At 37.1% G+C, this 26,760-nt stretch overlaps 1 protein-coding gene across 6 annotated transcripts in view; it reads right to left on the bottom strand.

The window, feature by feature from the left end:
• The window catches only part of SS18 (SS18 subunit of BAF chromatin remodeling complex), an 83,324-nt gene extending 63,844 nt beyond the window's left edge, over positions 1-19,480 (bottom strand). For 5 of the 6 annotated variants that reach the window (XM_067699434.1, XM_067699437.1, XM_067699436.1 and 2 more), the window contains exons 1-3: positions 18,737-18,896; positions 15,787-15,863; positions 6,959-7,043 (exon numbers count right to left, since the gene is read on the bottom strand). In XM_067699434.1, the coding sequence (XP_067555535.1) occupies positions 6,959-7,043; positions 15,787-15,863; positions 18,737-18,805 (231 nt within the window). In that variant the 5' untranslated portion in view covers positions 18,806-18,896. Of the gene's footprint in view, positions 1-6,958; positions 7,044-15,786; positions 15,864-18,736; positions 18,897-19,333 lie in introns of those variants that run through there. The other variant, XM_067699435.1, reaches the window with a different exon arrangement.
• Between the last annotated feature and the right edge of the window lie 7,280 nt (positions 19,481-26,760).

Raw genomic sequence — 26,760 nt, 5'->3', positions numbered from 1 at the left:
TCAGAAATCTCAACAAACACCAAGCAGGATAAATAAAAAGAAACGCACACCTAGAGAGATCATAGTAAAACTGCAAAAAACACTAGACAAAGCAAAAAATCTTCAACACAGTCAAAGAAAACAGTCAAACTGCCTTCAAAATAGTAACGTTTACACTGACATTCAACTGTCAATAGATAAAAGCCAGAAAACAGCAGAATGATTAATTTAACGTGCTCACATGCCAACCTAAAACCTGTCCCTGGCAAAAACATCTTTTAAGAATGATAGTGAAAAGGCATTTTTAGATCACCAAAAAAACAAAAACAAACAAAAAAAGACCTGAAGGTATCTGTCACCACCAAACCAATGCTAAAAGGAAATACTGAAATATGTTCTCTAGGGAGGAAAAAAGAAATGATCTGAGAGAAAAGGTCGTAAATGAAGGGAGGAATGAAAAGCATCAAAAATGGTAACAATGATAATCACCTAATGAAGACTAACTTTAAAAAAAAGTAAAAATCACTTGTGAGTAAACATCCACAGATTTAAAATGTGTAACACAATGGATAAGTCATTGAGGGAATGAATTGAAATAAAGTATCTGAGGGTCCTTGAATTGTTAACTATATAGTAACCTCTAAAATAATAATAAGTATGTAAGTATATAATTTCCAAACTAGTGGGGGAAAAAATTTTTTTAAATAATTATCAAGACAAAAAGAACAGAAAAAAAGGAATATAAACAGATGAGACAAAAATAAAGTGCATTCTATGATGGCAGGTTTAAATTAAGATATATAAGCAATTACGTTCACTGTAAATGGATTTGATGTTTCAAGTAAATAACAAAGATTGCTGGATTGGATTTTTTTTAAAAAAACAACATGCTGTTCATAAGACACATATCTCTAACACAAAGAAATGGAAAGGTGGATATACCATGCAAATGCTAAAGAAAGATGACTCAGCTACACAAAAACCAGACAAGCAGACATTAATACAAAAAGCATAATTAGAGATAAGGAGGGATACTTCATAATGACATGTTACAAAGAACCAGAAAGCTATAACATTTCTAAACATACATGCATCCACTACAGTGCCTCAAAATGTAATAAACTCGAAAGATTTACAAGGAAAAACAGTCAATCCACAACTATACTTGGACATTTTAAACATACACCTCTCAGTAACTGATAGAACAAACAGACAAATGAAACATCACAAAGTTAAAAAAAAAATTCAGTAAGGCTATGCAGAAGATTCAAACAAGATTAACACACCTGAACTAGTGAACATATACAGGACTCTGCACTCAGGGGCTAAAGAATACATAGAACATTTGTAAAAACTGACCATATGCTGGATTGTAAAACAAATCTCAAAGAATTCCCAAGAACTGAAATCATACAATGTGTTACCTACCCACAATGCAAAGAAGTCAGAAATCATTAAGAAAAAGAAAACAATAAAATCTCCCTATGTTTGCAAACTAATATATTTATCAACCCATGTAAAAAGAAGAAATAACAACGGAAATTATAAAATATTTGGAACTGAATAAATATGAATATACTACATAACAGAACTAATTAGACAGAAATTTACACCCTTCAAATGCATGTATTAGTATGGAAGGATTAAAACTGATGAAGAAGGCATTCATCTTAAAACTCAGAAAAAGGACAGCAAAATACACTGAAGGAAAATAAAATGAAATAATAAAGATGAGATCAGAAATTAATCATATCCAAAAACGTACAAAAGAGTAATGGTCACAAAGTCTGCTTCTCAAGATTCTTTTAGGGAATCTAAAAGGTCAAAACTATTTCCATAATAATACTAAGATGATGTTTGTCTTTTAGGCTATGTTGATATTTACAACATCATGGTGCAAAAGCAAAAGTGGATGTCACTGATGGAGCCTTGGCATATATCAAGGTATCAAACTCTACTGTAAATCATCGTACTATTGACTGCCCCAGACTAGCAGTTAAAGAAAGAAAACGTCATTTTCACTTAAGAATGTCCTTGACGAAGCAGTAAAAATTATTCATTTATTAAATTCTCCGTGTCAGTTAAATATTCTGTGTGACAAAATGTGAAAATAATAAACATATCTGCTGCAAATCAAAGTAAAATGAAAACACTTTGTGATTGTGCTGCTTGCTGATTTAGGCACTGTTTTCATGGAACACCAATTTTACTTAAAAGAACAATATCTAGGGCTTCCCTGGTGGAGCAGTGGTTGAGAGTCCACCTGCCGATACAGGGGACACGGGTTCGTGCCCCGGTCCGGGAAGATCCCACATGCCGCGGAGCGGCTGGGCCCGTGAGCCATGGCCGCTGAGCCTGCGCGTCCGGAGCCTGTGCTCCGCAACAGGAGAGGCCACAGCAGTGAGAGGCCCGCGTACCGCAAAAAAAAAACGAACAAAAGAACAATATCTAGCCAAATTATACTTATCCAGGCTTGGGTATTTGGCAGACATTTCCTCAAAACTGAACACCGTGAGCCTGGAAAACAACTGATGGCATTTTCTGCGAATGATCAAATTTGACTTTTCACGGAAGAACTGGGAATTTGGCAAACTAAGATTTACTGTCTTGAGCTTGACAACATCCCAGTACTTAAGAGACCTTTCTGATTAGATTGGTGGTGATTTCAAAAAATCACCAATTTTTTGGTATCATATAATGAAATATATCAGTATTTGGAAAAGGTGCATAACTAAGTGAACTTATTATTTTCCAAATGACCAAAGCATGATGTTATGAAATCACACATGAGTAAAAGATCCATACAGAATGCAAAACAGACCAATGAACTTTAATGTACCAGAATAAGAAAAATGTACTGATATAATTTCAGATTCCATACTGCAACTAACCTTTAAAAAACACTTGCTGAGATCTGCTATACTATCACAGATTATCCACAACCTAAAAAGGCTAAAAATATTCTTCCCTTTTCAAATTTCACATCTGTGTGGGACTGGATTTTCTTCTACTTCAACCAAAACATATGCTAGATTGAATCCAGAAGTAGATATGAGAATACAGATGTTTCCTATTAAGCCAGTTAAAAGAAATTTGCAAAATTATTAAAGTGTCATTTAACTCACTAAATTTTTTTTCAAAGATACAGTTATTTTTCCTTTAAAGAATGTTATTTATATTAACACGCAATGGGTTTACTGTTGTTCATTTTAAATGAATATTAGTGTAATAAGTAAAATATAATCAATAATATCAGTGTATATAACTGACATGAAACTCCTCAGAGTGCTCAGTAATGTTTAAGTATAACATAATGGGGTTCTGTGAACAAAAAGTTTGAGAAATGCTGCAACAGAGGAAGTCAAAAACTGACGCTTTAAAGACTAAAAGAAGAAAATACAATAAATACGTGGCAACAGTGATCAAAAAAATTTTTTAACGAGGAGACACAAATAAACCACATTAAGAAGAAAATAAACTATCACTACAGATCCCACAGACATTAGAAAAAAGAGATTATTTCACAAACTTTATGTCAATAAATTTGAAAATCTGGATAAAATGTTAAAAAGCACAATTTACCAAAATAGCTACCTCATAAGATATAGAAATGTATAAACTGTCCTATAACCATAAAGAAATTGAGTCAGTAAATAAAAGCCTCACAAAGAAAATTTCAGATCCAAATGGCTTTTCTAAAGAATTACACCAATCATTTAGGAAACGGTTATACTCTGCAAATTCTTCCAGATAAGAAAAAGTGGGAAAATTCTGCAGGTCATTTTATGAAGCCAGCATAACCTCAAAATAAAAAACAAAGGCATTATAAGAAAAGAAAATTAAAAATCAATGACACTCATGAACAGCCATAAAAATCTTGATCAAAAATTTAACAAACTGAATACAGCAATTTTTTTAAAAAGACCATGACCAAGTGGGTCATGAAAAAGTAGGTTAATTACAAAAATCCAAGACTGACTGAGCATTGAGAAGTAAATCAATGTAATTCACCACATTAACAGATTAAAGAAAAAACTATGATCACCTCATTAGATGTAACAGAAGTATTTAATAAAATTTAACATCCATTCAATATATAAACTATTAGCACAACAGAAACGAAAGGGAACTTCCTTAATCTGATAAAAGGTATCCACAAAAAAAACTACAGCAAGCATCATACATAATGGTCAAACAGTGAAAGCTTTCCCTTTGTGATCAGGAACAAGATTAAGATGTCCTCTATCACCACTTCTATTCAGGAATGTACTGGAGGTCCTAGCCAGAGAAGTAAGGCAAGAGAAAGAAATAAAAGGTGTAAGGATTGGCAAGAAAAAACAAAACTCATTATTCACAAATATGTTCGTGAATATAGAAAACTGGAAGTATCTACAGAAAAATTGTTAGAAGTAAGAGTTGAACAAGGCTGTGAGATTCAAAATCAATTGAGTTTCTATGTAAACTGTAATCACAGTTACAAAATAAAACTTAAAAAACAACGATTCCATTTCAAATTGCCTCAAAAATACGAGGTACTTAGCAATAAATCCAGAGAGATGTGTAAATGTCTCTGCAGGAGAGAGATGTGTAAATTTCCTTTGCAGGAAAATCACAAAACTTTATTGACAGATAGTAAAGGACTAAATAAATCAAAATACATGCAATGATCATGATTTGAAAGACTCAGTATTGTAGAGACATCAATTCTCCCCAAATTGATTTATAGTCAAGTTCACCTCAATGAAAATCACAAGCGGATTATGTTGGACATGCTGATGTTTAAGTGTATATGGAAATGCAAAGGATCAGTACACAAGATATTCTTGAAAAAAATAAGGAATATAAGGAATAAGTAAAGAACTTCTCTAACATACATCAAGACTTATTGGACTATGACAACTGTGACAAGATAGTGGAATTTATAAAAACTGGCCAATGGAACAGAATAGAGAGATTAGACACAGACCCGCACATATATGGACACTTGATATATAATATCAAGTGGCATGACAAAATAGAGAAAAGACATTTTGTTTTATTTTTCTAACAGATAATGCTGGGAGAGAATTATCTACCTGGAAACAAATGAAATCAAATCTATTGCTCATACTAGCTGATAATGAAATCCATGGCAAAAAATCACATTAACATTCTTTCAGATTCAAAACTAAATTTATTCATTATATATCCCTAGTGAGATATATCTAAGGACAACCATATTATTGTTAGCGGCAATCTTGGTATTGTTATATTGAAATTATGTTACATATATAGTAGTATAAAGCAAACAAGTGACTATAATAACGTCATTGAGGTATCAAGATTTTTAGAGTAAGACAGAAGAGATACTAATACATAAAATCAAATCTGGGTAAAAAAACTTTTCCTGAAGTGGCAATATCACTAATTTAATATTTTCTTTCTTTTAAAAAAGCGTGTTTACTACCTCTGTCTGCTGAAAATGCCAAGAAAAAATGGAAACTCAGTAATAATGAATGCCCCAAACATCCAAATTGTGGTTTCTAAATACCAATTCCCATAGGAAAAAGGCTGGTTGGAAAAATAGTTGGGGCAGAATAGTTCTGGGGCAGAAAACATAATCAGTCTGATCTCTCTCACAAATTCTGAAGCGAAGAAGCTATACAATAACGAAATCATGTCAAAAGGACACAGGAGCCAAATGAAGGGGTACCCACTGACCACAGGTGAGAAAACTTGAGTATCACAAAAAATGACTCAATGGATTTAAACACATTAAAAATATAAAAATGTATAAGTTCAGATAATAAAAAAAAGACAAAATCCTTGGTCATCTTTTGCAGGTTGCTAGAGACCAACTGGTTATTCCGAAAATTGATAAAGGAATAGAATCAAGCCTTTATCATGACTTTCCTATAGAACTCTCTATTTCAGGATAATCAAATATTTGATTAAAGGAAATTTTCCTTTTTAAAAGAAGTACATTGTAGGAGGAACTGTAAAGTTAGAAACTCATTGTTCTTAGATCCTAAAATGAAACAACAAACCTGGTCAACAAGCACCAATGACTGCTAAAACCACTAACTGAAAGGTAGATGGGGAACTTTATAATGGACTGATCAGACCAGTACCAACTGTGTGCACTGATCAATCCTGACATCACTAAAAACGGGACAACAAAATATGTCCCTGCTAACGAGATACAATAGGCAACACAAACACGGGGCCACCAATGAAATAACATAAAACTAAACCTAATTCTAATGGAGCCTCTCAATCTATAAATTATCAGTTTAGAGGAAACAGAGATGAGATGGAGGAACACGTTAAAGAACCACGAGGATACAATCAGCCAAATCCAAAATGTGAGAAGTTCTGCAAAATATATGACCCAGTTTCTTCAACAAATAAATGGAGAATAAAAAATATAAACTGATACAGATTAAAAAAAACTTAAGACACAGATCAACGAATGCAACAGGTGGACCTTGTTTGCATTCTGTGGCAAACAATCATTAAAACATTCGAGTTTTTTAGATAATTGGTGAAAATTGAAAACATCCTGGGTATTATAAGACATTAAGAGATTCTGGTTAATTTTGTGGTGTGGGATAATAGTCCTTATCTGCCAGAGATGCATATTAAATTACATATATGATTGGCTGGGGATCTGCTTTAAAATATTACAGATTTGTTCCTAAATAATTTGTGCAATTACACATTTAAATAAATAAATAAATAAATAAATAAATAGGTGGGTTAGTGAATAGATGGATGGATATAACTTCTTCAGTCAGGGAATCAATTCCAGGTGAATTAATTCAAATTAAATATGAAGGCAAAATAATAAAGCTTGTAGATCATATAGGAGAATATCTTCATGTTCTCAGAAGAGGGCAGGATTTGCTAAACAAAACTCAGAATCACCAAACAAAAATGTGTTATTCTGTAAAGAACTCTATAAAAATTATCTACTTCACACTATTTTAAAGGTACTTACTGCTGGTAAAAGAGACTGCATGTTTTGATTAGAATCTGCTATTGTAGCAAGGTAGACCAAGTTTGTATGCAGCATCTGTTGATATCTATTAAAACAAAACAAATTTCAATATTAAAAAATAATTTTCTTCCTATCTGCTTACATATTATACAAACAGCATTTTATTCCTCAAGTTTAATGAGTGATTTCTATTACCTGAACATCAACAGCACTTCAATTTTTCCTAGTTCCTCTGCAAAATAATTCCAAATAAGTATGTTCAAAGACAATAATAAACACGGAGCTCTTACCATGTGCTAGATATTGCTATAGTTGTTTTACATACTTAAACATCCGATTTAATCCTCAAACCAACACTATGAAGTGAAGATTCTTATTTTCTCCATTTCACAGATAAAGAAATTGAGGTTTAGAAAGGTTAGTAACTTGTACAAGATTGTACAGCATAGTAAATGGAATAACTGAGACAGGTACTGGCTCCACACATATAACATATGCAAAGAGATCTAGAATGAAGGAATCAACAAAACTGATATGCTTATTCCCTTCCCTCTGCCATTTTCGTGTTGCCAAAAACCTCAAAGCCAAGTACAGTCAACACGCTCTGCTAAAATGTCAGAAAGGAGGTGGAAACCACACATTTTTTCCCTTCTCATTCCTGCAGCAGTGACCAACAATCTATGCCTGCCGTGGTTATGCTGCCCATCTATCAGGACGTATATAGAGGACAATAAAGAGGCATCTCCAATTACAAGCAAAAGAAAAAAGTTATATGCTAAAGCACCGGGATGGAGGAAATAATAGGACACCAACACCAACAACACTGCAAATTAACTTTAAAAAATAAAGCAAATTCTCATTATCAGAGTCAAGTGGTTAAACATGTTTATTGTGATCTTACTTACCTATGAATTAGTTTTGCTAAGCCACTTTTCATAATTTAAAAAATTAACTCAGATGAAACCAGATTGAAATTAGTAGTGATCCAATTACTAGTGCTGGTAAACCCACAAAATAATACAAACGTAAAACGTGCATCAAATTAAGCTTTTAGAATTTCATTTACTAATAAATACTATACAAATTAAAATAATGAAAATAAGTCAAAAGAACTTTATTCAGCTAAATAGAGTCTTCTAATATGGATCCCAAATGAAGTAATTTTCTAAGACAGACACCCTTAAGAGGAATCCTAGTAAATTCTTCGCTGCATTATTTATATCCTGCTGGAAAAACTGGTTTCACTACTGTTTTCTTATTAGGGAGGAAAAAACTTATTTCTCACTGAACTTAAAGTTTCTTCACCAACAAGATCATACTTTTATAGTTTGCTTGTTTGTTTTTTTATAAATTTATTGAGATATAACTGATATATATAAAGAACTTCACATATTTAATGTGTACAATTTGATGAGCTTGGACATACACGAACACCAGTGAAAACATCACCACCATGGAGGTAACAGATATATCCAACACTTCCCAAGGTTTCCTTGTTTCTTTGTTTTTGTTTTTTTGTTGTTGTTTAAAAACAAGTCTAAGTTCTTAATGCTCCTCCTCACATATACACTATGTTGCTCAATCAGACATGATATATTGTTATAGGGATCCTTAAACAAACAAGGACCAAGAATTATTATTTTGCACTGAATTATTCATAATGGTTAATTATGTCATTGAAATTCTTCAAACAGCACTAACAGGCACCACTAGCTGGAACTACTTCATTATTCCACAGACATCTTGAATGGAATTTAAGATACAGGATTCTACAATCTTGCCATCTTTAAAAAACCAACCAGCCATTAGAACATGTAACCCATTTCAAAGGCTGCTCTTTCAAGTTTTTCTTTTCTTCTGAATATTAGTATGGCTCTATCACATGTACTCAGATATGAGATTTGCTGACTGCCCTATCAAAAATAAAAATACCAACTTTACTCAGAGACTATGGCTTACTCATGACCCTTTAAGAAAATTCTAGTCATGCTTATTGGTCCTCGGTAAGCCAGTGTTAAAATACTGTTTAATCTGCCACACGCTTGAGGCCTCATTTATAAAATAATGGCAGGAACTTCCCTGGTGGCACAGTGGCTAAGAATCTGCTGCCAATGCAGGGAACACGGGTTCGAGCCCTGGTCCGGGAAGATCCCACATGCCGTGGAGCAACTAAGCCCCTGCGCCACAACTACTGAGGCTGCACTCTAGAGTCCGCGAGCCACAACTACTGAGTCCGCGTACTACAACTACCGAAGCCTGTGCGCCTAGAGCCCGTGCTCCACAACAAGAGAAGCCACTGCAATGAGAAGCACGTGCACTGCAACAGAGTAGCCCCTGCTCGCCCCAACTAAAGAAAGCCCGTGCCCAGCAACGAAGACCCAACGCAGACAAAAATAAATAAATTTATTTAAAAAAATATGGCAGTGAGGGTAGATCTCTAAAGTCCTTGTGGTTCTAAATATCTATAAATATAGCAACTTTTATGAAATACTTTAAAGACATTTCCCCAACTATCAAATCTTAATTTTTAATCTTGAAATACTCTCAAACTTACAGTTTCAAGAATAGTATGAAGAACTCCCAAATATTTTTCTCCCACGCTCCCCAACTGTCAGCATCTTACATCTGTCTTATACTATCTCTAAACACCTACACCAACATACACGTGCATGCAACGACACACTTTTTTCCAAAACCATCGAGAGTCAGTAATACCCCATTACTTCTAACACTTCAGTGTCAATTTCCCAAAAACAAGGACATTCCCCTATATAACTACAATACAACCATCATAACAAGGAAATGAATACTGATACAATATTACCATCGAATCAACAGAAACCAGTCAAATTTCTACAATTGTCCCAAAAGCTCCAAATCTTTTTACCTAATGTAAGGGGGTAAGTAAAAATGATCGTTTTTAATGGTCTTTTGTAACTTCAGTAGGGTTTCTTCTTGTAAAAACTGCATTCTTTTTACAGCACTCATCAAATAAGCTTATTCTAAGATTCTTCTACAAATATTAAACATTTTCATGAGAAACTTTTTTTAAATTCTATAAATACTATTAATTTGTCACTTAAGCAGTTTTTATATGCTTATTATTTCTAAAAACGTATACGTTAATAAAAGAAAACAGTATGTAAGCAAAGGGAAGATATAAAATATATTCGACATTTTATATTTCATGATGGTAACTTCCTCATAAATACTGGCAGATACTTCCAGATACCCTTAATTATTAACCTATTAAATGAGAGGCAGTTCACTTCCCAAAGATTCCACTAAGAGCCACTACATGAATTACCTCGAATAAAGTAAAATAACCACCATTAAATTTATTGATATAATTACAAAATGAATCCAAAAAAGTCAGATTTCATTTTGAAAAAGAAACTTTTACCTAGAAGCTATGAACAGTGTATTTTTAGGTCAACACAAATACAATTTATAGAATAAAAGTTAACTTCCTAACTAGAGATTTAAAACTAAATTCATTTACACTATGATGAACAAAAATTTTTCACTTGAGAACTGTTTATAACACACTCTGAAATAGGTGCACTCACCCTGAAATACAAAAAATAAGGGCTGATTTAAGCAAATACATGGGATGATTTAGAAAATGCTCAAACCAAACACCACAAGAGAGCAATAATATATTCTTACATATAAGTTGTCAGAATTTAAAGGGAAGAGGATCTGGGCATATGAGCTCTACAGGTGATTCACTGACTTATATGAGAGTGAGTGTGAGTGTGAGTGTGAGCGTGTGTGTGTGTGTGTAGATAAGGGTAGAGTAATATATCCAAAGATGTTACCAGTGAAAAATCTTTGGGTGGTGAGAATATGTTGTTCGTTCTCTAAATTTTAAATATCTGTGTTTTCTAATTTTCTACAATGCCTATACTGCTTTCATAAAAATAAAGTTACTTTTGATTTTAAAAAACATTGCTTCAGGGCTTCCCTGGTCGCACAGTGGTTGAGAGGCCGTCTGCCAATGCAGGGGACACGGTTTCGTGCCCCGGTCCGGGAAGATGCCACATGCCGCGGAGGAGCTGGGCCCGTGAGCCATGGCCACTGAGCCTGCGCGTCCGGAGCCTGTGCTCCGCAACGGGAGAGGCCACAACAGTGAGAGGCCCGCGTACCACAAAAAAAAAAAAACACTGCTTCAGGCAGTTATCACATCTTAAGGAACTGTTTAATTAAAGTTGAACTTGGGCTTCCCTGGTGGCGCAGTGGTTGAGAATCTGCCTGCCAATGCAGACGACCTGGGTTCGAGCCCTGTTCTGGGAAGATCCCACATGCCACGGAGCAACTGGGCCCGTGAGCCACGACTACTGAGCCTGCGTGTCTGGAGCCTGTGCTCCGCAACAAGAGAGGCCACGACAGTGAGAGGCCCGCGCACCGCAATGAAGAGTAGCCCCCACTCGCCGCAACTAGAGAAAGCCCTCGCACAGAAACGAAGACCCAACACAGCCAAAAATATAAATAAATAAATAAATAAAATTGAACTATCAATTCCCAGATGGCTGTCATTGATGTTTCTCTTTATTCTCCTTTCACTTCTCCTGTGAGAAACAAGAACATTTATTAATGTTGAGAGGAGAATTTTTTTTTCTTCACTCACAAACCAATTCTGACAACTTGAGAAAGAAAGAGTATATGAAGAACTCTAAGAATGAAATTAAATACAACAGAAAGGGCAAAATTTAAGATTCTACCTAAATCAATTTAAGCCCCATTTATACATATATGTGATCAAATGAGGTCTATGCCAATAGGCAGAGAAGGGGAAAATGATCACATACACAAAAAAGCTAAGACTATGAAGAATAAGACAGTATAAACTTTTGCCGACAAGTTGGAAAAGTGGGTTCTACATCTGAACATGTCTTATCCCTGTCACGTACTGCTAGGGCCTATAGGAAATTGAACCAGTCCTATGCCCGTGGCTTTACCTGGCATTTTAAAAGACCACAGGTGTGATGACCATTTTGTAACATATAGATATGTCAAATCACTATGTTGTGTACCAGGAACTAGCATAGTGATGTAGGTCAGTTATACTTCAAAAACAAACGGACAGGGACTTCCCTGGCCGTCCTGCAGTTAAGACTCAGCGCTTCCACCGCAGGGGCCATGGGTTCGATCCCTGGTCAGGAAACTAAGATCCCACATGCTGCACAGTGCAGCCCCCCAAAAAGAATAACAGAATAACAAAAACAGACAAACTCACAGAAAAAGAGATCAGATGTGTGGTTACCAGTGGTGGGGGGCGGGGAAGAGGAGGAGCTGGATAAAGGTAGTAAAAAGAAGAAAAAAAGCCGTAAGTGAAAATAATTATTCTAACCAGTGCCGCTCAGTTGTTATCATTCCATGGCTGACATGAGGTAGTGATCTCCTAACCACTGATGATTATCCACAGTTGTAATTTCTTAAAAGAAATTTTCACATATAAACAGACAAGATTCATCAAAGAAAATATACATAAAAGAAGTGGCAATGGTCACATAAAATGCAAAATGTACAAGTGATTAGAAATTAAGATATCCTAGCATCCAGATCTTAATTTCTAAATATTATTCTCCAAAAAAAGAACTAGGGCTTGGAGAAATGATTCCAGACTGGGGCAGAAAAAAGTACAAGAGGAGCCTGGAACATTCTGTCATACAAGAAATTTTTTAAATGCTCAAAAAATAATAGAGACAAGTCAAGAAACCAGCATGAGGGGCTCCCAGTGGCCAACATCTGGGACAATTTGAAAAAGAAAATAAATAAATAATAGACTAACAAATTAAAACCCAGAGAATACAGTAAGAATCCATAAGTTCATTCAGATATAAATCAATGAATGAATGAATGGGACAGGGGCTGGGAAATTTGTTCCTTACAGTAGGATTCCAAATAACTGTAGAAGGAAAGATGGGTTCAGTCACCTTTTGGCAACTGCCACAGTAATAACTGTTTTAGTCCAGAATCACTGGTGGATGTTAAAACAAATGTGTGGAAATAGGCTAAGAAACAGGGTTATGTGTGTCTCAAGGTATCTCCCCAACACATACACAGAAATAACAAAGGAAGAAATAGTAACTTTACAGTAGAGATCCTGGCAGGCACCACCTTAACGAAGTAGCCAAAGTTACCCTGAATATTGGGACAAACTGCTATCACACGGTTACTGAGGATGCACTGAGAAGGACGCAACATCTTGTCTGTGGTACTCCTGCCAAAAGTGTATAACATGAGTCTAATCAAGGAGAAACACCAGTCAACCCAAAATGAGGGACATATAACACAACAACTGGTCTGTACTCTTCAACAATGTCAACATCACGAAAGATAACAGAAAAACTGAAGGACAGTTACAGATTAAAGTATTCTGAAGACACAGACCTAAATATAACATCTGATCCTGCACTGGATCACGGAACTGAAAAAATACACTAACGGAACAATTGGCAAAATTTTTGAAAGGTCTGAAAATATGATAACAGTATTTAATCACTGAAGCACCAGGGAAGTCCCTGAATTCTTGATTTTAACAATTAGACTCTAAGAATTTGTGCTTGTTTTTATGAAATACACATGGATGTTACAAAGATAAGAGAGAATCATGCCTGCAACTTTTTTCTCAAATATTTCAGAAAAACGACATGGGGAAGAAGTGAATGACATAGTGGACTAATATGTTAACATTTGAGGCATTTCAGTGAAGGGCATACAGCAATTTCTTCTACTATCTTTGAAACTTTTTTATAAGAGTGAAATTATTTAAAAATAAAAGGTTTTAGAAAGAGATACCGCTTTTTACCAATCAGATGTGTAAAAAAATTTTAAAAGATGGCCAGTATCCGTTGCTGGAAGATATGGTTGAAAACCAGGACTCTGAAACCTAGTGGAAGGAAAGCAAACCAATACAATCTCTTTGCAGGGTAATTTGGAGATTTAGAACGGTCTTTGACCCAGCCATTCCATTTAGAAAACCTTAATCTGTGAAAACTAAAATACCTGTCTAAATGTGTTTAGATAAATGTGAGCACATATTTGTAAATGCACAGAAAAATGTTTTGAAAGATAGGTACTAAACCATTGTAAGTAATTACCTCTGTGGAGAGAAGAGAGATACAAGAGTGAGAAGTAAAAAAGCGACTTTTATCCCTACAAACTTTTATGGTTTATAAGTTTCTTAATTCAAAAACAATTTTAAACAAAGGGGAAAGAGACAAAGTCATGGAGAGGGACTCAAAACTAGGTAAAGAGTTAATCGGATGACAGCAGGCGACCAGCACAGCATGAAAGCCACACAGAGGAAGAGCCAGGGTTGCTGAAAAAATCTTCCTGAGAGCAGACCAATGAGATCTCTAGGAAAGATAGATGTGTCCCAAAACAATGGCGAGAGTAAAATATTCAGAGCTGAGTTGTCCAATATAGTAGCCACTAGACACACTGAACTTGTGGCTAGTACAAAATGACATGTTAGTAGGGTAAGATGCACCATGGATTCCAAAGACTTATTATGAAACAAAAGAACAAAATAACTCATTAGTATTTTTATACTGATTACATATTGAAGAGATATTATTTTAGAAATAGTAAGTTAAATAAAATATATTATAAAAATTAATTTCATGTTTCTTTTTACTGGTTTAATGTGCCTACTAGCAAATGTAGAATTACTTATGTGGCTCCCAATATATTCCTACTGATAGTGTTGTTCTAGAGACTTTTGATAAAATATTCAATTTGTTCCACTATACCAGATTCTATTAGGGGATACCGTTTACTTCAGACGCATCATCACTTCAGAGTAAGAAGTTCGGTTCTTATGAGTGGTAATCAATTCTGTACTAGACATAAACTTTGCGTTCTCAACCACATACAGCTGACCTTTGCACACAGTGGTAGGAGGGACTGAGCCCGGCGCAGTTGAAAATCTGAGTATAACTCTACAGTCTGCCCCCAGTATCCATGGTTCCGCATCCACATATTCAACCAACCGCAGATCATGTAGCACTGCAGTACATCTTTACTGAAAAAAATCCACATGGAAGTGCACCTGTGTAGTTTAAACCCATGTTGTTCAGAGTCAACTGTACATGGATGTAACTAAATACCTTATAAATGTGAAGATCTAACTTTTCCACAAATCAGACTATGCAAATTTGAAGTCATTATTTTATAATGCAGGATAAGAAGTATTAGAAAAACACTGATATCCACTCCATCCCAAAGAACAATTTTTTTTAATAAAAAATCAAGAAAAGTCACACAAAATATCGCACACGAATGTTCACAGCAGCATTATTCATCATAGTCAAGAATTGGAACCAACCCAAACAACATCACTGATGAATAAATGAAACGTGGTATAGCCATGGAAGATTATTCAGCAATAAAAAGGAAGGAAATACTGATACAAGCTTCAACATGGATGAATCTTGAAAACACTATGCTAAGGGAAAGAAGTCAGTCAAAAAAAACCATGTATTGAATGAATCCACTAATATGAAGTGTCCACAATAAGCAAATCTACACAAACAGAAAACAAATTAGTGATTAACAAGGGGTGTGGGATTGGGAAGTGAGAACAGGGAGTGACTGCTAATGGGATACGGTTTCTTTTGGGAATGATGAAAATGTTCTAAAATTGATTAAAGTAATAGTACAACTCTATGAATATACTAAAAACCACTGAATTGTACACTTTAAAATAGGTGAATTATATGGTATGTGAATTACATCTCAATAAAGCTGTTCTTAAAAAGAAAAGTAAAAAATTAACGAACACAGAAAAACAAATACAAAAAAATTCATATCAATCTTACTGAGAACACTCTGAGGTCTTTCCTTTATTCTGATAGTCCATTATACACTGAATAAGATGGTTATTTTCATCCAACATCTGAAATGAGAAAAAGTTTATTGTAAATCTAGTGCAACAATTAATAAAAAATTCAGATTTCTAGAAACATTTATCTCTACAGGAACTGAATTCACAGGACTTTTTTTATACATAGTATACAGCTCAGCACAAAAGATCTTATTTTATATCTTTGAAATGTTATCATGTTTAATCAACATTTTTTTATTTTTTATTTTTTATTTTTTTGGCAGTGCCGCCCGGCTTGCAGGATTTTATTCCCTGACCAGGGATCGAACCCGCGTCCCCTGCAGTGGAAGCATGGAGTCTTAACCATTGCACCACCAGGGAATTCCCTAATATTTCTATTTCAATTATTCTCCCTCTGAATTATTACCTGATGCTCAGCACAGAAAATTTGGAGTTTCTTTTCTGTTTAAACATTTAATTACCTCTACTATCTGAAATAGAAGTTTTAGCCTTATTAAGACTAAAAGTTAAGAGGGAATTCCCTGATGGTCCAGTGGTTAGGACTCTGAGCTTCCACTGCAGAGAGCACAGGTTCAATCCCTGGCAGGGGAGCTAAGAGCCCCCAAGCCGTGGGGTACAGCCAAAAAAAACAAACAATAAAGACTGAAAGTTAAGAGTCCAAGTTGGCTTTGCATCATTGTAATGCTTTGTCTTAGTGAAAAAAAAATCTGTCTTTATCCAGAATAAGCTCATGAAAACTTCAACTCAGGAGGCTTAAGGAGATAGCTGGCTAGTTTCCAAGTTTTATACAGCATGGTTTTGTGATTCTCCAAATATGCAATAATTACAATAATTTCTAGGTAAGTACTGTAATATTTATCGCAGACTCTATGAGCCTACCTTATAATTTAGTTGTACCAAAAGTTTAAAAGTAAGAAGCATATCAATTTATCATACTATCATCTTATAACAATTCAAAGCAAAACTAGCTTTAAGGGTTAAATAATTCATCTAAGCAAAGTGGCACTGAGGAAAAAGCACTGATGTAGCAATTAAAAGGCCAGTTAGTTTTAGTGCCAGCTTTGCTACCCTGTGAAAACAACTTAAGATTTCAGGGTCTCAGATTTATCAAGTGACAGGAGTAGATGTTCCTCCTAAAACTGCCCCACCCTTCCAGGATTCAACGAAAGCATGAAGTATAATAGCATAACCACTCTTTCTCACTAATTGAGTTAATGTAATTCTTTTAACTAAACACGAAAACCCATTGAACAGTATGACTTTTCTGCATATGAATCATATGCAGAAAAAAATACTGTGCATATGATTCATATCGCTGGAAAAAAATATTAACATGCCTTTCTAAAAAATGTAGTTTTCTTCTTAATCATCAGATGCCAAAAAATTTGTCTTTAAAATGTGTTAATACAATCTCCACTCTAACGATTTCACAACCTATCTTCTCGGACTCTTCAACCTAATAAACTTCACCATTAGAATATTTGTCTCATACCTAACATCAATCCCTCACACTATAGAATGAGGCACTTAATTTGGAATCCTTTTTCTCTCCTCAGCTGAGGATGAAAACTTTAACTGATCAGCATCTCCTGAATTAATCACCCATGATAAATATCTTTAGATGTATGTAAGAAAAACTCTTTACAGAAAAAAAAAAAGAAAAACTCAGAACTTTTCTACAGGCCAAAAATAAAAAGCGAAGCCTTCCAGAGACACGATTCGCCTATGTGTACTTGAAGCTGTTTGCCAGGTCGCAGACTTAGCCCAGTACGCTACACGAAAAGCACTGCATTTTCAGGCACTGCCAAGCCGGTTTGTTCATAAAAATAAAGCAACAGTTGGGCAAATGTCAAATGCCACACTACAAAGAACCTGAGAGTCAACAGAAGCCAATTAACATAATCTACCGGGCGTAGGATGGTATCCTGAGTGGTACTAGAAGTTGACTTCTCTTCAATTTTCACCTTTGTTCCGGTGCATAAAACAAAACCGAAATATTTAAGGTAAACTGCAAAATTTTCTAAGTAACTTTTCAAAGTCGGTTAACTAAAACTCAGAACGCTGCCTTGCTCATAGGCAACAAGGGGTAGAGAATAAAGAATCTTTGTGTCCCCAACTGGCAAGTAACAGCAACGACAGCACAGCTCCCTGTGTATTTATCACTACTTCTGCAATTGGTCACGAGAATCAGACTGTCTCCACTACTCGACTGTAAGCTCCGTGAAGGCAAGGACCATGCTCACCACTGCAGCCTCGGCGCCTGCTGTAGGCGATCAATGAGTATTCGCTACAGCTGTAGAGGTAAGGGGTGCATCCGGAAGGGAGGAGGGACTCCGAGAGAACCCCGAAATCCAGAGGGTTCTCCCTCGCCCGCCCCTGAGCCTCGACTAAGGTTCCCTGCCGCGTCCCCCAAGTTCTGGTGAGAGCTCCCCAACTCGGCCGGAGTTTGCAGCTCTGCGCGGGGAGACAGCAACGCTCCGGCTTCCCCTCGGGCCCCCGGCGACCCTAGGTGAGGTCTGCACAGAGCCGCCTCAGCGCGCGGGGCGGGGCGACGCCAAAGTAACTCCGGAGCGACGCGCGGGGGGCGCGGGCCGCGGAAAACAGCCCTTCCTCGCGCGGCCGCCACCGCCGGGTGCACGCGCCCCGCCGCGCGAACGCCGCCCCATCCCTAGAGAAATCAGGCGCCAGTTGCTTGGGCTTTTGTGGCTGTAGGAAGGAGCCCAAACGCGCGCGGGACTCCTCGAGAGAACTGGTTCGCCCCCTTCCGCCACCCACTCGGGCGCAGCCCGCGGCTCGGGTTCCCACACCCACCCGCCTCCCAGCAGGCCCGCCTCCGCCCCCAGCCCGGCCGACTCCCGGCCCGGCCCCCGGGTCCCTCCCAAACGCGGGCAGGGCCTGGCATCTCCGACCCCACGCGGTTTCACCTTCTGAATCGCAGCGGGAGTGATCTCCCCCTTGCCGCGCTGCCTCGGGGCCGCGAACGCCACGGACATGTTGCCGCCGTCACCACTATCGGCAAGTCCCAAGCGCTCCGGGTGAACGGCAAACTGGGGGAAAGACGCCGGTCTCTCGGGCCGAACCACGTCGAGAGCGCGGGGAGGGGGGATGCTCCAGCGCCCGACGGGCAGCCGGCCGGCCCAGCCTGGACGGGGAACTCTGGCCCGTACTAGTCCAGTTTCTGCGCGGTACTTTGGAACCACAGCCCCGGCAGAACTTCCCTGCTCTTGATCGCCCTCCCGTTCCTCCACCTTTCCTTCCGCGCCACCCCCCGGCCCCCTGCGCTTGTGGTAGGGCCGCGCCCCAGCCCTCCCTCCGTTTCAGCGATTCAGGAAATGGTCCCGCCGCCGCGGGAGAGGGAGCGGCTAGGGCAGCCCCTGTCACAGGAAATGCGAGCGCCCGAGCCGGCCCGCCCCTTTCGCGCGGGGCCGCTTTCCTCCCGCTGCGCGTGCTGGAGCGTCCCTCAGCCTCCGTTTCGGCGCTCTGCTGTAGACCGCGTTTAGTTTTTCCAACTTCATCCTTACCCCCTCCGAGGAAGAAGTGGCCTCCCCGAGCTGTCCGGGTACCCCGGAGATGGGAGGAGGGAGGTCAGGACCCGGGAGTTCGTGCCAACCCGTGGGGCATCTGCCAAGATGAGGCAGAGTTGGGAGGACGAGGGGAACGCGGATTCGCTGGTTTGAATGGCTCAGCTACGCCCCCAGTGCGCACCTCCGAGTCCACGGTCTCGCGCGCACACACAGTCGTTCTTAACAATTGGAAAGTAAGCGCGACGCAAAATCGGGAAACGAAGGCTGTGTCCTGCACTCGGGGGCAGTCGGCCAAGTTGGCTGGAAAGGCCACAGTTGAAGAGTTCGCCTCTTAGGATAAACCCTTGTCAGAAATGTGGGTCGATTTCATCTGACTTGCATCTTCGGAATTAACTTTTGAAATAGGGCACCCTTGCTCTTTTCTTTTGCAATATTTAGTGGCTTGTAAATTAGGCCCAAGCTACCAGGCTTCCAATCAGTGTGAGGCAAAAAGCCATAGCTTTCAAATTTTGTAAGGGACATGGGCAAATGTGTGTAATGTGTTGGTGTGGGGTTTACTACTATGGTGTAAATTTAGACTTTCATGTAACACAAAGGAAAAGTTTAAAAGTGTTACCCAACATTAATGAGGCTCAAAAATCAATCCCTTAGTTTATGTATAAACTATATCGGAAAAAATAAAGGAAATTTTCATATTTTAAAATTTATGTTTCAAATAAATGCTCTTCACAAAAAGGTCATGAGTTTCATTCATTCAGCAAATTTGGGTGCATTTTATGTGCTAGGCTTTATGCTAGGCACCTAGGATACAGCTGTGATAGAGTTGAGAGACCAGAAACAAGTAAACAAATATGTATGTATGTAAAGCACTAACAGGGACTTCCTTGTTGGTCCAGTAGTGAGGATTCTGCCCTTCCACTGCAAGGGGCACGGGTTCTATTCCTGGTTGGGGAAATAAGATCCCACATGCCACATGGCACAGCTAAAAAAAAAATTAAAGTACTAAGAAAGACTAGCAAACAGGGAACTGAGAGAGAGTGACAGAGGCACTCGTGTGGGTTAGGGTGGGAAGTCCCCTCGGTTATATTTAAACTGAGGCCTAAAGGATGAAAAGGCTCAAGCCATCCTAAGAATAAAAGTAAGATGATTTGTACTCCTACAAATAGGAGTTACTCTTAGGAATTTAATTGTCTTTCACTACCCTAAGCCTTGACAAAAATACTCTGGTATATTTGGACATAATGTAACACATCAATTTAGAAAACCTATACCTATTGAATTCAGAACAGAAACGAAATCCATCACTAAGTCTTTCAAGATGAAAGCCTGGCTGCCATCATCTTGTCTTGATGTTTACACAAACGTGCCTTAGTAGTTAAAAACAATATTTCAGTAGGAGAAATGAAAAATACTCTTACTGCTTCAGTTCTGTCTGCTAGGCAGATAGCACAGAAATTTTAGAAGAACGACATGAACCAGTAGGAACACTGTCTGAATTACTATATCCCAGAAAAAAAAAAAATGTGCCAAGGGGACTCCTATTCCAAGGAGGTACCCAGAGATGGGTACATTTTTTGTCTAAATTACAGTTTCCCAACAGCAGGAAAGGAAATCAACAGAATGGGTAAGAGATCTGCTTAAGGTGTTTATTCCTTCAGAGTAGCATGCTAGAGTCTAGGGCACCCCGAGCCTCTAGGCATGGACCACAGTTTTCTCTGATACCATGTGTGCCATAAAAATACCAGTATTTTCTATGTGTCCATCACATGAAAGCAGAGGGGTAGCACTGGTGTAAAGATCCATCCAAAAATACAAATGATCTCCCCAAGAGAAGACACTTTTTTTTTTTTTGAGAAGACACTTTTTAAAAGGGACTTTATCTTACTCTTAAGCATCCACTGTAAACCAATCAATCAGCTTGACCTGGAAAAGTGGAAAATTCAGAAAGTGAATAGAACGTTCCTTATGGAACGTTGTAGCCTGGAGGAACTTTCTTAGAATTTTGGAGTCTTTGTACCTGTAAAACGCCCTGAGTTAGAAAAAAGATAGAAGCATCTAGTAAATCCTGTCTCACTTCACCATTAAGAGAGAGGAATCCCGAGGTACAGATTGAGTGGTATCAGAGCTGGAAAGAAAAGAATAGAGTCCCCAGCATTTAGTTAAGGAGAAAACAGAGAATGAATACGAGCAGTTGGCCCAAGTTTGAGAAATGACTCTGGGAACTTAAAAATGAGCTACCCAGGCAACCATCTCCCCAACCAGAAAAATCAGTCCCATTATTTAAATTGTTCTTGGATTGAGACATCTGAAAAAGGAATTGAGATCACATAATGAAGATGTGAAAGGTTTTTTAGAATATACAATAGCTCAGAGTAAATAAAATAATCTGGATGAACAATTAAGTGTTGATTATTCACACTAATGAATGTAGTACAAACCAAAAAAAGGTAATAAGGAAATTATCCATGCTTGATTTTCAAATATGCTTCAATTTTTTATTTGTTTTACATGAATCTGAATTCCTTAAATGTATTTCACTGAAGTGATAGCTTGAAGTGCTGTAGGAATATGCTCAATATTTAGTGAAACTATATAATCATGGCATTAAAATTACCTCAATCCACAGAAGAAATCATGAATTTGCAGATAATTGAGATTACTTTCGTACAAACATTTCTTTAATACTTATTGTTTTATAATTAGTAGAATCTCTGTACTATCAAATTAGCTGATATTTTAAGCCCCAGTGCTGCCATAAATTCTTATAATACATTGGGAAGGCACAGACCAAGCCTGTCTGCTTGTAATTGGGCTCAGAGCAAAACCCCTCAGGTCATATCTTTCAAAATATTTCTCTGCTTACTGTCACCATGGCATTTGATGAGTCATTTTGAGTTGTGGCTTCCACAGATTTCAAGACTATAAGGTGAAGAGCATACATCTATATATATAATCACTATTCCAGGCAAGAACAAATCACCTTTCCCAATTCTTCATAAAAGACTTTATTTTCAATACTCCAGAAGATTTCATTCAAAGTAGACTATAACTTAGGCCTCTCTGGCGCATTTCCATTTCTTCTTATAGTATCAAATATTTAATGAATTAAGAAGGAGCTGAATCAATTATATTTGGGGATTTAATGTTATAAGAAAGTATTGCTTCAAAAAACTTAGTTTCTATGGGAAGCTCTATGCAATCGTAACTCACTGTGATGGATGCCCAAGTTTGGAGTTCCCAGTTCGTCCACCTGTGGTATGATACTGGACAGGGCATTTCTGTATCTCATTCACCTTTCTAAAAAACAGCCGCCCTATTTAAAAGGCTATTAGAAATAATAAATTGTTTAATCATTTAGTTAGCATTTATTATGCACAGCCACTGTGCTAAGTGATAGTCTTACCTTAGATTCTTTAAGACTGTGTCAATTTTAACAGGTAAAATATGCAGAAACACGTGATATTGTAAATTACTAAACAAGGATAAGATGTGTACTTAATAATCTAATAAGAAGAGAAATACATACTTCAAGGCTAGAAATGGTCCAAAATACTTGGTAGTCTATCCTTGAGATAGTTTCTGGCAATAATTTAGAGATCATATGATTTTTTTTTTCCTGTTTAACATGTTTCCTGACCTTGTGCATGATGTGCAGTTACTTTACCTTTAGTAAAAGAATATAACTGTTGAACTACTTCACAATTTATAGGATTTATAATTTCCCTATGAATTCATAGCTACTTTCCCTATGAATGGGTATGATAGGCACAATAATTTCATCCTCACAAAGATGACTACTTCCCAGTCTTCAGAACCTGTGAATATGATAGGTTACATGGCAACATGGAATTAAGTTTCCAGATGGAATTAAAGTGGTTTACCAGCTGACCTTAAAATACAAAGATTAACCTGAATTATTTGAGTGAGCCCAGTGTAATCACAGATATCTCTAAAAGGAGAACAGTGAGGCTGAAGAGTCGTAATCAGAGAGATGGCACCTTGAGAAAGAATTGACTGGACATTGCTGGCTTTGAAGATAGAAGGGGTTCATAAGCCAAGGAATGTGGGTGACCTCGAGATGCTGGAAAAGGCAAGGAAGCAGATTCTCCCCTAGAGCCTCCAGAAGTAACAAAACCCTGCCGACACCTTAATTATAGCCCAGTGAGACCCTTTTGGACATCTGACCTCTAAAACTGTAAAGTAATAAATTTGTGTTGTTTTAAGCTTTACGTTTGTGATAATTTGTTCAAGTAGCAATAGGAAACTAATACAATGTTTATTCCCCATCTAACATTGATGGTTGAATTATGCAATGTGCACTAAAATATTGATGTTATTCAATACGTTACAAACTACTGTCCTAATTATATACTAAGCTAACTTATCAATCACATTTATTGTATATTTTCTATAAAAGAAAAATAATAGCATAATATTATAGTGCAGTCCTGTAGACACCATGATTTCAGCCTTCTGGCCTCCAGAATTGTGACAGAATAAATTTCTGTTTTAAGCCACCAGGTTTGTGGGAATTTATGATGGCAGCTATAGGAAACTAATACAGATGCCAAGGTAATTCAATAGAGAAAAGATTGTTTTGAAACAACAATCCATGTTTTTAAAAATGAACTTTGACCTTTTCCTCACATAGACACAAAAGTTAACTTGAAAGAGATTGTGAACCTAAATGTAAAAAATAAAACTATAAAACTTCTGAAACAAAAAACTGGAGAAAATCTTCATGACCTTAGGTTAAATATTTCTTAGACATAACCAAAAGCAAGAAGCATAAGAGAAAGATTGATAAATTGGATTTCAATAAAATTAAAAAATCTGCTCTTCAAAGGATTATAAGAAAATGTAAAGGCAAGTTATACTCCATGAGAAAATGTATGAAAACAAAGAACCTGTATCTAGAATATTTAAAGAACCCTTACAACTCAGTAAGAAGACAAACAACCCTATTAACAAAAATGGACAAAAGATTTAAAGACTTCACAGTAACGAAGTGGCCAATACATACATGCAGGTTTATTATGGGTTTTCTAAGCTGAATTTCTTTCATTTATCCTGCTTGTTGTTAATAGTTTTTCCTGAATCTGTTGCTTGATTCTTTTGTCAGTTTTGAAAATTTCTAAACAAACTATCTTTACGTGTTTCTGCCCTATTTTTCTATCTGCTATTGTTCTGGTACTGAAACTATACAAACATTAGGCTTTTCAGCATATCCAAAACGTTTTAAATTCCTTTTCAGTGTTCTCTATCCTTTTACCTCTCTCTGCTTTGATATGGAGGGGTTTTTTTCTTTTTTCGGTGCATCCATTAGTTTTTATTTTATATTACTTTTTTTTTACATCTTTATTCATTAGTTTTTATTTTTAATCATTCTTACTAGTAATTCACAGAGAAAACTTTGAATTTCCAAGATATGGAGATTTTATATACATATAAAACTATCTTCTAGTTCTCCACTTCTCTCTTCAACTATATCTACGCTGATTTTAAATCCATTTATTGAACTCTTAATCTCAATTAATGTATGTAGTTTTCATTTCTACAGTTTCCAATATGTGCTTTATTGATAGTTCTAGTTCCTGCTGAAAATCTTGATCTTGTCTTTAACCCCTTGAATATAATTATCTTATTTGTTTTAAAAATCTGCATCTGATAACTCCATTATCTAGATGCTATATTGTCTGCTGTTTCTCTTGTTCTTTGGTCACACCATTTTTTGTGTGTGCCCAGTTATTTTTGATTGAGTACATGATATTGCAAATGAGAAAGTGTAGTAATTATTTGAGCTTCTACATGATCTTATCTTCCTCTACAAAGGATTTACTTTTGCTTCTGGCAGGTAGCTAATCATCTAGGGGCACTAGCAATGCTTTATCCCAGTGCTTCCCAACTTTTTGGCCTTAGGAACACTTTACCCTCTTAAAAATTACTGAAGATCTCAAAGAGCTTTTGTTTATGTGGGTTATATCTATCAATATTGATCGTATAAGAAATTAAAACATTTTACTTATTAATTCATTTAAAATAGTAAACTCATTACATATTGATATGTATGTTTTATATATTTCTATTAAAAAAACTATATTTTCCCAAATTGGGAAAATTAGTGAGAAGAATGAGATTGTAAATCTCATTCATGTCTGGCTTAATAAAATATAGTTGTATTCTTATATCTCTTTCTACATGCAAACTGTTGCAATATGTTATTTTGGTTGAAATACAGGGAAAAAACTCACAAAGATATGTATTAGAAAATAGAGGAGTATTTTTTATAGCCTTTTTAAATCACTGCACATCAATCATTCAGTGAATTTCAATCATTGGGTCTCCTTTGATACTAGACCAGTGCTCAAAAGGTGATAGTTTCTTAAAGTTGGTTGAAACACAATTTAGAATCCTATGAGTGAACTTTGATTATTACATTAAAATCCATTGGTCTACAGCAATTTGAATGTCTTTTTTTTTTTTAAATAAATTTTATTTATTTATTTATTTATTTATTTATGGCTGTGTTGGGTCTTTGTTGGTGTGCGCAGGCTTTCTCTAGTTGCGGCAAGCGCGGGCTACTCGTCATTGCGGTGCGCGGGCTTCTCCTTTCAGTGGCTTCTCTTGTTGAGGAGCGTGGGCTCTAGGCACGTGGGCTTCAATAGTTGCGGTACATGGGCTCAGTAGTTGTGGCTCACGGGCTCTAGAGCACAGGTTCAGTAGTTGTGGTGCTGGGGCTTAGTTACTCCATGGCATGTGGGATCTTCCTGGACCAGGGTTCAAGCCTGTATCCTCTGCATTGGCAGGCAGATTCTTAACCACTGTGCCACCAGGGAGGTCCCGGTAAAGTTTTTAATTTTTTAAAAATTTATTTTATTTACTTATTTTGGGCTGTGTTGGGTCTTCGCTTCTGCGCACAGGCTTTCTCTAGTTGTGGCGAGCGGCAGCTACTCTTTCGTTGAGGTGCGCAGGCTTCTCATCGTGGTGGCTTCTCTTGTTGCAGAGCACAGGCTCTAGGTGCGCAGGCTTCAGTAGTTGTGGCACGCGGGCTCAATAGTTGTGGCTCGTGGGCTCTAGAGCACAGGCTCAGTAGTTGTGGCACACAGGCTTAGTTGCTCTGCGCCATGTGGGATCCTCCCGGACCAGGGATCGAACCCGTGTCCCCTGCATTGGCAGGCGGATTCTTAACCACTGCGCCACCAGGGAAGTCCCAGTAAAGTTTTTAATTATGGGAAGGTTGTCAAGTTCATGGTGATGTATACAAGTCTTCCAAAATTCTAATTTTTGCTTAAAAGCTTGAATTTTATCTTTTGAAACACATACTGTTGTTTTTTTGAAATGACAGGCTAATTTTGTTCATTTTCAAGAAATGCCTGCCCAAATTATAACTCTGAATAACCACAGTGTGTCAGTCATTCTTTCAA

This window comes from Pseudorca crassidens, chromosome 12 (assembly GCF_039906515.1).
Source record: "Pseudorca crassidens isolate mPseCra1 chromosome 12, mPseCra1.hap1, whole genome shotgun sequence".
Taxonomy (NCBI): Eukaryota; Metazoa; Chordata; class Mammalia; order Artiodactyla; family Delphinidae; genus Pseudorca; species Pseudorca crassidens.
This window is presented reverse-complemented; position numbering and strand designations above follow the sequence as displayed.